This window comes from Galeopterus variegatus, unplaced genomic scaffold, assembly GCF_000696425.1.
Source record: "Galeopterus variegatus unplaced genomic scaffold, G_variegatus-3.0.2 Scaffold1587, whole genome shotgun sequence".
Taxonomy (NCBI): domain Eukaryota; kingdom Metazoa; phylum Chordata; class Mammalia; order Dermoptera; family Cynocephalidae; genus Galeopterus; species Galeopterus variegatus.
Genome location: NW_007727698.1, coordinates 347,114 through 362,954, shown reverse-complemented (window position 1 = coordinate 362,954; position 15,841 = coordinate 347,114). Strand labels below are relative to the sequence as shown.

General features: G+C 34.4%; 1 protein-coding gene across 1 annotated transcript in view; it reads right to left on the bottom strand.

The window, feature by feature from the left end:
* TBC1D8B (TBC1 domain family, member 8B (with GRAM domain)) overlaps positions 1-15,841 on the bottom strand; it is a 63,017-nt gene that overhangs the window by 6,117 nt on the left and 41,059 nt on the right. Inside the window, exons 11-18 of the mRNA XM_008577848.1 lie at positions 14,381-14,498; positions 13,138-13,423; positions 11,988-12,117; positions 11,360-11,458; positions 3,077-3,145; positions 2,670-2,910; positions 1,845-1,910; positions 264-347 (exon numbers count right to left, since the gene is read on the bottom strand). Coding sequence (XP_008576070.1) covers positions 264-347; positions 1,845-1,910; positions 2,670-2,910; positions 3,077-3,145; positions 11,360-11,458; positions 11,988-12,117; positions 13,138-13,423; positions 14,381-14,498 — 1,093 coding nt within the window. The remainder of the gene's footprint in view (positions 1-263; positions 348-1,844; positions 1,911-2,669; positions 2,911-3,076; positions 3,146-11,359; positions 11,459-11,987; positions 12,118-13,137; positions 13,424-14,380; positions 14,499-15,841) is intronic.

The window sequence follows — 15,841 nt, the reverse complement described above, 5'->3', positions numbered from 1 at the left end:
GCAACATAATTAGAAACAAAATACATTTTCTTTTTCATTATCCAATAAACAATGAATTCTATAAACCAAAGCCCCAAAATGCAGTTTGGTTAGTTAGTCAAATATTTATAGACTACGCTAAATGCTATGGTAGTAGAAAAGATGTATAAGGTATAATGAATCTGAATCTTATTAGTGATATCTGGGTAAAGAATTTCTAAGCCAGGAAGATTTCTATGAGTGATTAATCATCAAAAATGTTACACTTTTAAACAGATATTTACCACGGAGCTGACTGAAATAAAGTAATTCGTCCTTGGAAAGGTCATCTCCTTTTGAAGGGTCCTTAATTTTCACTTCAGTATAAGCTGAAAACATATAACCAAAATCACATTCACTAACAATGAGGGACAGAGATGGGGCTCATAACGGGTCAGGTAAATTTGGGAGCAGTGAGTTAAACAAACGGTTTCTGTATAAGAAAGGCAAGTGAAGAAATGTGGAAATAGTACTACTCTATAGCAAATAACAAGAAATACTTGATTGCTTTGAATTCTATTATTTCTCCTACTTACTTTCTAATAGTTTTCTGAGAGTCATTACAAGTTTTTTTTTTTTTTTTTAAAGAGGACCAGTAAGGGGATCTTAATTAACCCTTGACTTGGTGTTGTCAGCACCACGCTCCCCCAGTGAGCAAACTGGCCATCCCTATATGGGATCTGAACCCATGGCCTTGGTGTTATCAGCACCGCACTCTCCCGAGTGAGCCACGGGCTGGCCCTTTTCCTTTTGTTTTTAATGCTGTGTTTGTGATTTGAGTATGTGAAGGTTAACGACAGCTTTTAGCTTGTTGGTTTGGTAAAGAATGTTTCTTGGTTTTCCTGAGATGACTTTAAAAGGGATCCTAGGTATAGCTTTAGACAAATTGAGAGGTGCTGTTTGTTTCTGTCAATTATCCTATCTAAGCTAAAAGGTATTTTTTGTAATGTTCCTTCAGTATAAAGCCTAAGACTGTTTTCTCAAAGTAGGGATCAGGTCTGGGAAAGTCAGTCTCTTAAGATCAGTGGGAAAAACATAAGTGAAGTGGAATGGTGTGGTAACTCTGAGGCAATATGGTAGAGATAGAAACCTGAGCTTTGGAGTTAGATAGACCTCAGTTTGAATCCCAGGTATGCAATTTATTAGCTACATACAAATAATCTAAACTTTCCAACCCTCAGTTTCCTTATTGTCAAAACTAGAAGGACAATACCACATTTCAGGGATCTTGTGAAGATTAAATGAAAGAATGCATGTAAAGTAAATGTCTTGACAGATCAAGTGCTCAATAAACGTTAACTTTTATTTTGCTTCCTTTTCCAAATATTTCAAATCCCTGCTGCCTGGTTCCATTTTTCTGAATAATATGCAGTATTTTGCAAATTTGCAGTTTGTCTAAAGTTAATTTCTACTCTTATGGCAACAACAAAAATTCAGCATTACACCAATATTCAAATGATACGTAATTGTTGTATACAAACTATTCATCATTAAATTGATTGACCACTAACAGGAAGGAAACATGAGAACCCATCTGTTACATAGGATCTCTTCCACAGATTTCACTGTATTTATGAGGGATCTTCAAAAAATTCATGGAAAGATTCCTACTATCTTTTAATTCTATTTTTCCATGGACTTTTTGAAGTACCCTTGTATATTAGCAAAAGTAGCGGCAACGTGGTTTGAGGCCCACAATGAAGCAATGCCCTCATATCATATTGAAAATTATGTTATCTGTTTTAACAAAATGATATCTGTAATTACACTTGTTAAAAATGGAATCAACCCCTGCTGTACATCATTAAAGACTGTTAAACACTTACCTGGAGGAGTATGTAGCTTATAAAGCAACTTAAGCTTCTCAGTAAAACTTCCATTGTACATTATATCTGTTCAATAAAATTCAATTGCAAACAATCATGTATCCAAAGAACATTCAATCAATTCCAGCAACAGAGATTAATTAAAATACAGATATTAGCCAGGAATTAGGATTCATAAACCTTGTTACTTAAGATAACAGTTAAACAACCACCCTCTCAGCCAGATTTTCTCCTTCAAGTATATAAGCAAAATACTCTTAATCAGAAGGATAAAATGCTCTCCCACCTATCTCGTTTTCCCCAAATTTCTTTTTTCTTTTCAGTGAGGTCTTATACCTCATTTGCAGAGAGAACTGCTCTTCAAGGGACAATCCCTGATAAGAAAACATGCTGAGGTATCAGAAAAAGCAAAGGAACAATATCTACAGGTACAACAATATTGACTATTTATAGGTAAAACACGTTTGTTGGGTATTTCTCTACCACTTTTCTAGGCTATGTGGTTGGATTTTTCCTGAGGGGGAAAGTCCTTCTGTAGCATTCATGTGACTGAATGTGGGAAAATTGGGACATTCTCTTCCTTCGTGTCAACCATCACAGCATCCACATCTAACAGCTTGCTTTTCTGAGAGGGTTGAGGCAAAATGAGATCAATATACTTAGATTTAGCAACAAGCCCAGAAAAAGACCCACTTACTACTAATGCTGGAGACAATGTAACCCACAGTTACATAATCAGACTAAATTGGCAATAATAGGCAGTACTAAATATTTCTAGGGGTACCTTTATTTTTTGTTTTAAAAAATTATTGGACATCATCCTACCAATTGCAGAAGAGAATTCTTTGAAGTTTATAAGGCAGTCAGAGTTTTCATCCAACAGTCTGAATGTCCATAAAGCTAGTGAGTCTCTGTTTGCAGAATGAGCCCAGGGACTCAACAAGTGATACAACACTCTGAACTGCTGGCAGTCAATCTGATACTTCTCCACATATGGCAGACTGGGGTCATGGTGCTTCAATACTGGACAACTCAAACACCAATAATAAGATAAAAACAGCTCTTTCTATTAAAAAACAAATAAAAAAGGAAAGTCATTAAACCAGAAAAAGTAATTTCAGATTTTTTCTTTTAAAAATGTCTTGCTAAAATAAAGACAAAAATATTTAAGAGTGGTTGTGATAAAATTCTGCTAAAAAAGCATAATTTTTTCACTTAAAGAAGAACAGTACCTTAAAGATGACATAAAGTTCATCCAGCTCATGAAGGCTCAATTTCACGTCTTGTGATACAACACGCAACTTAGAAAAGATTAAAAGCAATTTAGAATTTAGAATTTAACACTTCAGTATATTCTCTTTGAATTCAGTTAGAGCCTCCCTCTGTCAGAAGAAAATATTTTATTTTAAATTTTTAAAGGAATGATAAAGGTAAAGAGGCACCTCCTTTATCCTTTAAAAAAGTTGTACATTGACTACAGTTCACTTCCATGATATGTACTTTGACATTCATCTCCTCATACGCAGAAATCACTGCCAAAGTACAGCCACTTAATGTCTATAAATATAAGCAACAGTATTCTAAGTCTCATTCCATATATTCCTCTCCTGCCACATAGGCAATTTGTAAAGTCATCATGTGAAGTTGTCATTAAACAATTTAAAGGCATTGGGAGATGTACATTCCCTCTTTATGCCAAAAAACATAATCCAAGAAGTAATGAGCATAAAAAATACGTAATTTTATTCTACTCTGAAGAATAAGCGCTAATGATATAATCATTATGGTATTCAAAATACTTTAAAACAAAGTTGAAAATAAAAGCTAGAACTGAGGAAACAGAGAAATCTTTAAAAAGCCAGTAGACTCAATAAATAAAATGAAGAGTTGGTTAACTGAAAAAACAAATAAAACAGACAAATCTCTGGCAAGTGTGATAAAAGAAATCACAACTAAATATCATTAAGAAGAAAAACATAATATATGCATGGATATAAAGGTCATTAAAAGTGCCCATCACATAGAAGGTACCATTAAATATCTGTTGAATGAATTCTATAAACTTTATGCCAGCATATTTAAAAATCTGGAAAAAACAGATAATTCTTTAGGAAAATATACATGACCAAAATTAACTTGGAAGAGCAAAAAAAAAAAAAAAAAAAAAAAAAAAAAAAAAAAAAAAAAAAAACAACAACAAAAAAAACCTGAATAGAACTGAAAAGGTAATCAAAGATCTGTCTCCCACAAAAGGGCAGCAGACACAGATGGTTTTATAGGCTTGTTTTCTCAAACCTACACGTAACAGATAATTCCTGTGTGATCTAAACTATTCCAGAGCATAGAAAAATATAACTTATTACCAAATTCATTCTATGATGTAAGCACAACTGATATGAAAACTGAAGTTAGCTAGAAAAGTTTTAGTTTTCTAACTAAAGTTAGTGAGAAAACTTTAAATCGATATCACTTTATCATAGATGCAAGGAACCTAGCTAAACTATTTAGCAAAATTATCAAAGCAGAATATTAAAATAATACATCATGATCAAGTAGGATTCATTTGAGGAGTGCAATGGATATCTAATATTAGGAATTCTTTAATAAAATGTACTACATTAATAAAGTTCAAAAACATATGACCTCAAGATATAGAAAAGTCATTTGATCAAAGTTAACATTCAACTTTTTTTAAAAGTCTAAAACCCTTTAATATAAAAACTGAATAAAACTTTCTTAATTTGACAAAGGGCATCCTTCAGAAATCAACACTAATAAAATATGAGAGGCATTCCTATTAAATTCAGGAAAAAGACAAGCAAGCCTGCTTTCACTACTATTATTCAATATTTCTCTGACGATCCTACCCAATGCAGTAACATACAAAAAAGAAAAGAGGTATAAATATTAGGAAGGTTCAAAACTCTAAGACTGGAAATGATATGCTTGTCTATTCAGAAAATTTGAGAAACGTAGGGCTGGCCCGTGGCTCACTTGGGAGAGTGCGGTGCTGGTAACACCAAGGACATGGGTTCGGATCCTGTATAGGGATGGCCGGTTAGCTCACTGGCTGAGAGTGGTGCTGACAACACCAAGCCAAGGGTTAAGATCCCCTTACCAGTCATCTTTTTTTTTTTAAAAAAGAAAGTTTGAGAAAGTTAACTGAAAAAAGTCTATAATTAATGATAGTAACATGGCCACTTAGAAAAGCAACATAAACAGGCCACCCACCTGCCAGATTCCTGCCCCACCTACACAGAAGGCAGGACCCTGTGCTGTGCCACTGCCAACAGGGGAGGAATCCAGGAAGGCAGGAGAACAGGCCAACCACCCCTTAGACCCCTTGCCCCACCTATGCAGGAGGCAGGAGCTCACATGCTGCACCATGAGCCTTCACACGGCTTCTGTGGAAGTGGTCCACAATAGCCACCACCACAGCTAATACTGTTGCAAGGATGGTTTGCTGCCTCAGTAACATACACAACACCTGTCCAGGTGGTCCACTATATATCTGACTTCATTGACACAAGGAGAGTAACTGGACAAACCTAGAAAAGAGGAAGAAGTTTTTCTCCTCAAAGTCCACTCCAGAGTAAGAGAAGAAGCAACTGATCTACCAGATGACCAAAAAGTCAATATAGAGACACCAGAAATATGAAAAAATCAGAAAACATGACACCAACAAAGGAATTCAGTAACTCTTAAGTACCAGACCCTAAAGAACAGGAAACCCTAGAAATAAATGAAAAGGAATTCCAAGTAACTATCTTAAGGAAACTCAACAAGATAAAATAGGACTCTGTAAGAGAATACAACAAAACAAGAAAAAATATCCAGGATATGAAAGATGAAATTTACAAAGAGATCAATACCATAAAAAAGAAAATAGCAGAACTCCTGGAACTGAAAGATGCACTCAATAAAATAAAAAACACAACCGAGAGCCTAAGCAGCTGACCAAAACAAGCTGAAGAAAGAATATCCGAACTCAAAGATGGTCTTTATGAAATAGCTTAGGCAGACAAGAAAAAGGAAAAAAGAATTTAAAAAAAAGAATCACTAAGAGAGCTAGCAAACAACCTTAAGGACACAAACATCCAAACCATGGATGTTCCTGAAGGGGAGTAGAAAAGTAAAGGTATTGAAAATCTTTTAAATGAAATAATAATGGAAAATTTTCCAGGTATAGGGAGAGACATAGTCCTTCAGATCCAGGAAGCTCAAAGATCCCCAAACAGTTTTAATATGAAAAAAATCCTCTCTGACACAAATTATAGTCAAAATGGCAAAGTTCAATGAGAAAGAGAGAATCCTAAAAACAGCAAGAGAGAAGTGTCAAGTCACTTATAAGGGAGCCCCAATCAGACTAACAGTAGACTTCTCAAATGAAAGTCTACAAGCAAGAAGAAAATGGATGACGTATTCAAAATACTAAAAGAAAAAAACTTCCAGACACGAATACTATACCCAGCAAGGCTATCCTTCAGAAATGAAGAAGAAATAGTGTATTTACCAGACAAACAAAAACTGCAGGAGTTCATCACCACACAACCAGTACTGCAAGAAATTCTCAAGGGAGTTCTGCAATCTGGAATCTGAAAAACAATGATCACTACCACGAATATACAAGTAAGAACAAAACCCACCAGTGAAAAACAAATGCAAAGGAAAAAGACAAAATAAACCAAATCTTACCACCTCAAAAAACCCCCTCACAAATATTGAAGACCAATAATCAAGGGAGAAGAAAAGAATAAATGATATTCAAAACATCTAAAGAAAAGCCACGAAATGCCAGGAATAAGATAATACCTCTTAATAACAACCCTAAATGTAAATGGATTAAACTCCCCACTAAAAAGACACAGACTGATGGACTAGATCAAAAAGCAAGATCCAACTATATGGTGCCTTCAAGAGACTTATCTCACTACTACAGATGAACACAGATTAATAGTGAAAGGATGGAAAAAGACATGCCACGCAAATGGAAACCAAAAACGAGTAAATAGGGATGATATCTGCCAGTATCATTGTGAATGGGGAAAAACTGAAGGCCTTTCCTTTAAGAACAGGAAGATGACAAGGATGCCCAGTCTCACCACTCCTATTTAACATAGTACTGGAGGTACTAGCCAGAGCAATCAGGCAAGAGAAAGAAATAAAGGTCATCCAGATTAGAAAAGACAAAATCAAACTGTCCCTACTTGCAGATGACACGATCCTGCATATAGAAAAACCTAAAGACTCTATCTAAAAACTCTTAGAGCTGGTTAATAATTTCAGTAACGTTTCAGGATACAAAATCAATGCCCCCAAATCACTTGCATTTATATTTCCCAATAATGAGCTAACAGAAAGAGATATCAAGAAAGTGAGCCCATTTATAATAGTCACAAAAAATATAAAATGCGTAGGAACCAATTTAACCAAGGAGGTGAATGATCTCTACAGTGAGAACTACAAACCACTACTGAAAGTAATTAAAGAAGACACAAAAAGATGGAAAGACATTCCATGCTTTTGGATTGGAAGAATTAACATTGTGAAAATGTCTATACCACCCAAAGTGATCTACATATTCAATGCAATCCCCATCAAAATACCAATAACATTCTTCACAGATATATAAAAAGCAACCCTAACATTCACACAGAACAACAAAAGACCCCAAATAGCCAAAGCAATCCTGAGCAAAAAAAATAATGCCAGAGGCATAACACTACCTGACATCAAGTTATAATACAAAACTATTGTAACCAAAACAGCATGGTACTGTTATAAAAATAGACATTCAGACCAATGGAGCAGAATTGAGAAACCAGAATCAGCCCACAGACTTAAAGCTGATTGATATTTGACAAAGGCAGCAAAAACATACATTGGAAAAGACTGCCTCTTCAATAAGGAGGTGCTGGGAAAATGCAGAAGAATGAAACCAGATACACACTTCTCACCATATTCCAAAATCAACTCAAGATGGATTAAAGACTTAAGTATAAGACCGGAAACTGTAAAACTACTAAGGGAAAATATAGGGGAAACGCTTCAGGAACTAGGACTTTATGAACAAGAGCCTATGAGCATAAGCAGCAAAAGAAAAAATAAACAAATGGGACTATATCAAACTAAAATGCTTCTGTACAACAAAGGAAACAATCAGCAGAGTGAAATGACAACCTACAGAGAGGAAGAAAATATTTGCAAACTATACATCTGACAAAGGATTAGTATCCAGAATATATAAGGAACTCAAACTACTATACAGTAAAAAACCAAATAATCCAATTAAAAAATAGGCAAAGGTGATAAATAGACATTTTTCAGAGGAAGACATACAAATGGCCAAGAGGTACATGAAAAAATGCTCACCATCATTAATCATCAGGGAAATGCACATTAAAACCACAGAGGTGAGATATCACCCACTCACCACCAGACTGGCTATAATCAAAAAGACGGAGAGTAACAAATGCTGATGAGGACGAGGAGAGCAGGGAATGCTCCTACACTATTGGTGGGATTGTAAACTAGCACAACCACTATGGAAAACAGTGTGGAGGTTTATCAAACAACTACAGACAGATCTACCATGTGATCCAGCATTCCTACTTCTAGGTATATACCCAAAGGAAGAGAAATCATCATGTCAAAGGTATACCTGCACTCTCATGTTCGTCACAGCTCTATTTACAATAGCCAAGATATGGAGCCAACCTAAATGTCCATCAACAGACAACTGGATAAAGAAAGTGTGTTATATATACACCATGAAATACTACTCTGCCATAATAAAGAATGAAATTCTGCCATTTGCAGCAACATTGATGAGCTTGGAGATAAGTATGTTGAGTGAAATAAGCCAGGCACAGAGGGAAAAATACCACATGCTCTCAATCATAAGTGGGAGCTAAGAGAGAAAGAAGGAAGGAAAGACCACAGTAGTGTGCTGGACTTGCAGAGGGAGAGAACATACCTAGGGGTGTGAAGGACAGTGGGGAAGGGGGAAGGGGAGGGGGAGGGAGGTCAGGGATTAATTGGGTTGGGGACATGGGGAATAATTGCAATTTGTGGTAATGGGCATGCTGATAGTATTGATATGGCCATCACATCTTGGGCACAAGTGGTGATGGTCAGCTTTGTACCCCATGAATATGCATAACCAACAATAAAAAAAGCAAAAACAAACAAAAATAATAAGAATATAAAAGAAAAGCAACATATCCAAATCAATAACTTTTACATGCACAGCAATAATTAATTAGAAAATGTAGAGGAAAAAACATTTCATTCATATTAACAGCAAAACCATAAAATACTTAGGAGTAGAATAAACCAAACAAGAAATGTATAAGACCTACATGATGAAAACTATAAATTCTTACTAAAGGACATTTAAAAAGCCAGATCATTAAAATGGATATTGAAAACGAATTTTATTAAAAAAATTTTTTTCATTGTACATGTTTTTATTTATAAAATTTATTTAAAAAGGAATTTTATTTAAAAGCCTTACCAGATTTCAAAACGGAGTATAACAACACAATAATTAAAACAGTGTGATATTGTTGCAGTAACAAAAAAAAGTACAGAAATAAGCCCTTATATGTATATAAGAACTTAGCATATGAAAAAAATAGAGTACAGTAAGGATAGACTAATAAATGGTTTTCAGACAATGGGTGATGTCAGTTGGAAAAAAATAACGGTAGAGCCCTATCCCACACCATGAACAAAAAATATACTCTTGGTGTATTAAAGATTTAAATGTTAAAAACAAAACAAAGCAATACTAGTACTATAAGCCAATATAAGAAAATATTTTTATAATTTACATAATTTTAAGTAGGGAAAAGCTTACTAAGTATGACATGAAACCTAGACACAATGTGAGAAAAAAGAGAAAGACTTGACTACATAAAAATTTGTAACTTGTGTACTCTGAAAGGCACTAAAAAGAAAATGAACAGAAACAAGACTATGGGGAAACGTTAGGCCACAAATATAACTGACAAAAAATTAATATCACTAATATTCAAAGAGCTCCTACAAATCAATAAGAAAAAGACAATCATAGAAAAATGGGCAAAGTCTACATACAAGCAATTAAAAGAACAAATGAGAAAGGCTAATAAACATGTGATCAGTGAAATGAAACTTAAGATGAGATTTGATTTTTTAACCTATCAAATTGACACAAAAGAAAGATTTTTAATATGTGGTGTTTGTGAGAATGTAGGGAAAAGGGCATTCTGTTGGTGGGATTATAATCTGGTACAAATCTTTTGGAGGATAATTTGGCAGGACCTGTCAAATTTTAAGTGGGCATATCCTTATATACAGGTTCCACTTCTAGGAATCTATCTTACAGAAATATTCTTACGATGAATATATACACAAGGATGTTTACATAAAGTATTAATTTTAAGAGCAAAAAAAGGAGATATATTAAATGTATATCAACAGAGAATAGTTAAATAAATTATAGCATATCTATACTATGATACACTATTCAGTGAATTAAGAAGAGTGAGGTAGATTTCTATGCACTGATGATATGCAATGACCATGATATATTTCTGAGTGAAAAAAGTTAGAAACAAAGTGACTGGTATGATCTCATTTTAAAAACTATATGCGCATAAACATTTATGTGTGCAGATACATAGAAAAAAGGTCTTGAAGGATATATGCCAAATCATTTTAAGATGGTTAATCCTGAGGTGGGGAACCTTTACTTTTACATTTCTGTAATGCTTGAATTATTTATTTTAAAATGGGCACATATTACTTCAGTAAAGTTTTTAAAAGTTAATAAATAAAAACTAAAACAGGGGGGCTCTGTGCTATGTTACAGTAACAGCACTGAATTATTTAATTGAAATCTAAACCTAGAATCTTTGGAAATGTCAATCTTCCCAGATTTGTATCTCTGAGGACCTGGCCTTTAAGCAAGTAGGTTTACGAAAACAACACACATGCTCATGATAAAAGCTCAAATAGTACAGAAGGATATAAACAGCAAAATAAAACTCCCCCTCTGTCCAGCAATCTATTAATCCCACTCACCAGAGGCTTAACAGCTTCTTATGAGTCATCCAAATATTAAAAAGGCGAGTACTTAGAACACAATTTTATACCCTTTTTACTTTACCTTAGGTATAATAATATTTTTTTTAGCAGCATTGGCTAGTATACAGATCAACTGTTCTTACTGATGCAGCACATCACAAATGTGTTAGGCTTAAATTCTTACATCACAGGCATTCAGTACTGAGCTGCAGTGGCATTGAAGGTCAAATAACATGAAACATGTTGGAGAAAGCAACATAATTCAAGCAGAAGAAAATAACTTATTTCCTCTCAGAAAAATATACAGTAAGCTAAAGCTTGAGAAGAATCTAGCTAAAAAATTTAGTCCTTTTAATTTTCTTCACATGGAATGATAACATCTTAAGGAAGTTAAAGAAAAAAAGTTAACTCCACCTGGTTTTCCCCTATGGGTAGACACTCACCACATTCTGCTTTGTTGTTTCCTCTAGGGTCTGTATCACATACAACCTATTTCGACAGCGCATGCTGTGTATATCTTCATAGCGAATATTACCATATTTCTGCAAGAAATAGGATTTCAGTGGATACTCATTCATAATAAACATCCATTTCTCCTCCTACATCTGAATTACATGAGATTCAATTCTCGGTGGCCTAGGTTCTATTTCTAGCTATTTTTCTGACTTACTCAGTGATTTTGCAAATTTTCACCTCCCACATCTGTTTTTATATATACTCACTAGAAAGAATTCCACCTGTGTGTCTAGACTAAGTACAAGAACAGTGGTAAAATTCTAAGTTTCTGAGAATAATTTTCACCTTGTTATATAGTGATAGATATTTAGAAGTGGTCATTATTTGTGAAAGCAAATGAATTTAGTTTCATCTAATGAAAAGCAAATTGAAGCACAGGAAATTATACAACCTAAGAACACTTCACAGAACTCATTTTTATAGTGAAGTTGGATTTTAAATTGTTTCTTTACTTACATTATTATCTCACTTTTAATATACCACTAGAGCTATAACTACTGTATCAATCATTTAAAATATGTTGTGTAATTATATTTACGGTATAAAAAAACTTACCTCATTTGACTCTCTAATCAAATCTGTAATATCCACTCTAATATGACTGCTTTTCTTGTCACTCACATTTGAACTCTGCTGAACATCTGAAGGTAATGGGCTATCCTTATTAGTGACACTGTCAAAGAACCTATCCAAAAGTGATAGCAATACAAGAATTAGTGGAACTAAAACTATTAAAACAGAGAAAATAGCAGCTAATTTCTCCCAAGTTACTCAGAAGTTAATTTCATCTGAGAGGACGAGGGAAGGTCTTAAGATGAAGTGGAATTTGAAGATGGTTGGGAGTCAGAACACAGGTGGGGGGATGATAAGAAAATCACTTTGGGGTGGGGGAGGAGAGCATGAAGGAAGCAAATAGTCTCAGAGAGTACTTTGCAAATACTATATAGCCCAGTAAGAATAGAATATAGGTTATGTAGAGGCTTGTAAGGGGAGATAAGTGAAGAAAGGTACATTGAGGCCTTTTATCATAGAGTTCTGAATGCCAGGGTGAGAGGCATTTGCATTTTATTCTATACATAATGGGATTTTATTTATTTATTTATTTATTTACTTGCTGGCTGGCCAGTATGGGGATCCCACCCCTTGACGCTGGTGTTATAACATTGCACAATGTGATTTGATGCAGCATTACAACAGTTGCCCACTCAAATATTCATTTAACATATGCAAATGTGTGCATACACATACAAACACTCACATGCTCCAACACAGAATTGCATTTATACAGCCACTAGGAAAGTGAAGTTTAACCTACGTGAGAAACCACATGGAAACCAGAACAATTTCCCCCACTGGATACTTAACATTATCAACTACCCTTTCCTTCTTCAAATTATTTTTACCCAGAGACACTTTATAGCTCAAACTGGGACCATGAAAGTCCCAGCATACTGAAGTAACAATATTAGTGTAAATGTGTAAACAATCTAATGTTTCACTTCAAAGTAATTTACTTTTATTATATTCTATTTGCAGATAGAGGACTAGACTCTATGCCTAGCTCTTTCATTAAACTAGCTTTGTGACCTTAGGCAAATTGTTTGAAGTTTGCAGGGCCCAGTTTCCTCATCTATAAAATAAGGGGATCAAACAATGCAATCTCTCAGAATCCCTCCAGATTCAAGTGTTACGATTCTTACAGTACCTGTTTAAAGCTGTTATGGCTTCAGCATCATCTTTACATGCCTGTAGTTTATCTAAATTATAGTCAAGTATTGCCAATCCCAGTTGTAAAATGGCCTTTATTCCATCATAGAAGAAACAGTCAACCACATTCACTGCACTTTCAATAGGCAGCACACTAATAAAAAGTGTGAGGAACCATGAGAGAGAAATTGAGGAAAAGAATGTCATATCAGTCATGTGTTCTGTCAGCTGAGGAAGGTGATCTCTGATAAGTTCTTCAAAGACTGCCTGATCCACCAAGGCACCTAGAGAACATCAAAAGAAGTTTAAAAATGAACATCTTTCAAGAAGACTTGTTTCCAATACCCTCCTCACTCCTAATAGCATGCAGATATATCTCATCTCCTTAAATTATGAACTCCCCGAGTGCCTCTTCTATATCTCATACATCTTTATATCTGCTAGTAGAGTGTCACCTATCTAGAAGCACTAGATGTAACTCAAATTCATTTGAAAAGTTATTTATTGAGTTTTTCTTATATGCAGAGACCTGTACTATGTACTACAAAGATATATACCGATTAATAAAATAGTCTTATTTTCAAAAATTTTAATATCTACTAGAACCTAAGATAAATATACAAATAACTATAATGAAAGACAGCACAATCAATGACCTAGCCACAGACTGAAAGCTTATGAGGGTACAAAGTAGAGACCGTCTGTAGGTTTTAAGGTAGGGATCACAGATTTATAAATACTTGATGACTGAAGAAAATATTATAATATTAACAAACTAAGAACTTGACCCTTCTTTCAAACCTTTCAAATACCTATATAATTCATATGAATGCAGAGATTTTATTAAGCTGATTAAATTCTCCCTCCCATCAAGAAACTATTAAAAATTCCCTAGTAGCTCTGGATGCTTCAGATCACCATTGTTTTAGCAACAGAGATAATAATATGGGAATTTTAAGTTTATAAAGAAACCAACCAGATACTTCAATTTAAAAAGCAACATATTCAACAATCTTTCCAACTAGTACAAAAAGCATTTCTCTTGAGAATGTCAGTAAATGTGACATTTTGACATTGCCTGCATTTTGTATATTTCACAACCTAATTCATCGGTTCTTCTGTTTGATTGGTAATTGGATAGACAAGAGACACTGAAATTGCTTAGAAAAGAAATATGTGTGTGTGTGTGTATAGACGTGTGTGCATATGTATGTATATGTTTTTTTGTTTTTTTTTTTTACCAATGATTTGGCGATTAAAATAATCTGGCAACATTCGTTCACATACAGCAACCAGAAGCCAAAAAGCTTCTTCCTCTTTTGCATACAGAAGCAACACAGACGTCAAAATGTTCATTGCCTACAATTCATAGAAAAAATACAAAAAAGTAAATATTGCTCGGGTGATTTTACTTTTTCAAACATAGTAGTTTTAGACAGTAACAAGGACAACTGAGAATAATAGTGGAAACATGAGAACTCTGAGCTGGTGCAGAAGCAAAACAAGGTAAAGACAGGCTAACATTTGCTTATAAGTTATTTTACACAGTAACATTCAAGAAAAATGAAGTGGTAGTATGTGAATATAGAACACAATAAGTAAAACCTCTTTAATTTATACTAATTTCAATGGGTAAAAAACTCTTAATTATTACAAATCTGAATTTAAAAAACACACATAATTTTCAAGGATACTAAAATTGGAAAAACCAAAATTCATCAGTATTTCCAACTACCTATAATTTGACAATACCCCTTAGATGTTAAACATATCCTCAACTATGTCCAAAACTAAACATCTTCTTTTCCTATAAAATGGGATTCTTTTCTTAGCTATCCTAATTTTGATCATGCTAGAAACCCTGTATCTTCTAAATCCGATTTGCTTTCATATCCTATAGTTCCTTCTTATAAATTATCTTTTAGATTTGCTTTTCCCTCTTCTTTTCCACTACTACTCAAACTTTTTGTTTCTTCTAATCCTTCTTGCACACAAATATTATATCACTACTTTTATGTAACATTGCCACATCCCTTATTATAAAGGTATTAAACCCTTAAGGTATAGAATTTGGAAAGAAAAGAAAGGTGTGAAAAATAAAATAAAACCTCCTGTATCCTACCTACCCAGAGATCACCACTGTTAACAAGTTGATGTATTTTTCGGCAATTTTTCCTTCCTTTTTCTCCTTCTAAAATTTGTATCAAGCTGTGCACTAAATCTTTAGTTTTCTACATAGCATATTTTTTTATACTTTATTTTTTCAATTTAGTGTACCTAAGTTGGATATACTATAAGTTACTTAAGCATTCTATTATTGTTGGACATTTAGGCTGGTTCCAATTTTTTACTATTAAATATAACATTGTAATTGACATCTTTGTATATAAATCTTCATCCAAGTGTTATACTATTTTCTCAGAATAACTAGAAATGAAAATATTTGAGGGCCGGCCCATGGCTCACTCGGTAGAGTACGGTGCTGATAACACCAAGACCACGGGTTTGGATCCTATATAGGGATGGCCGGTTTGCTCACTGGCTGAGTGTGGTGCTGACAACACCAAGCCAAGGGCTGAGATCCCCTTACCGGTCATCTTTTTTTTTTTTTTCCGTGACAGGCAACGGATCGCAACCCTCAGTGTCGTGCCCGCACCGGACCGGGACCGGCAACGGGACTGCAACCCTCGGCGCTGCGCCCG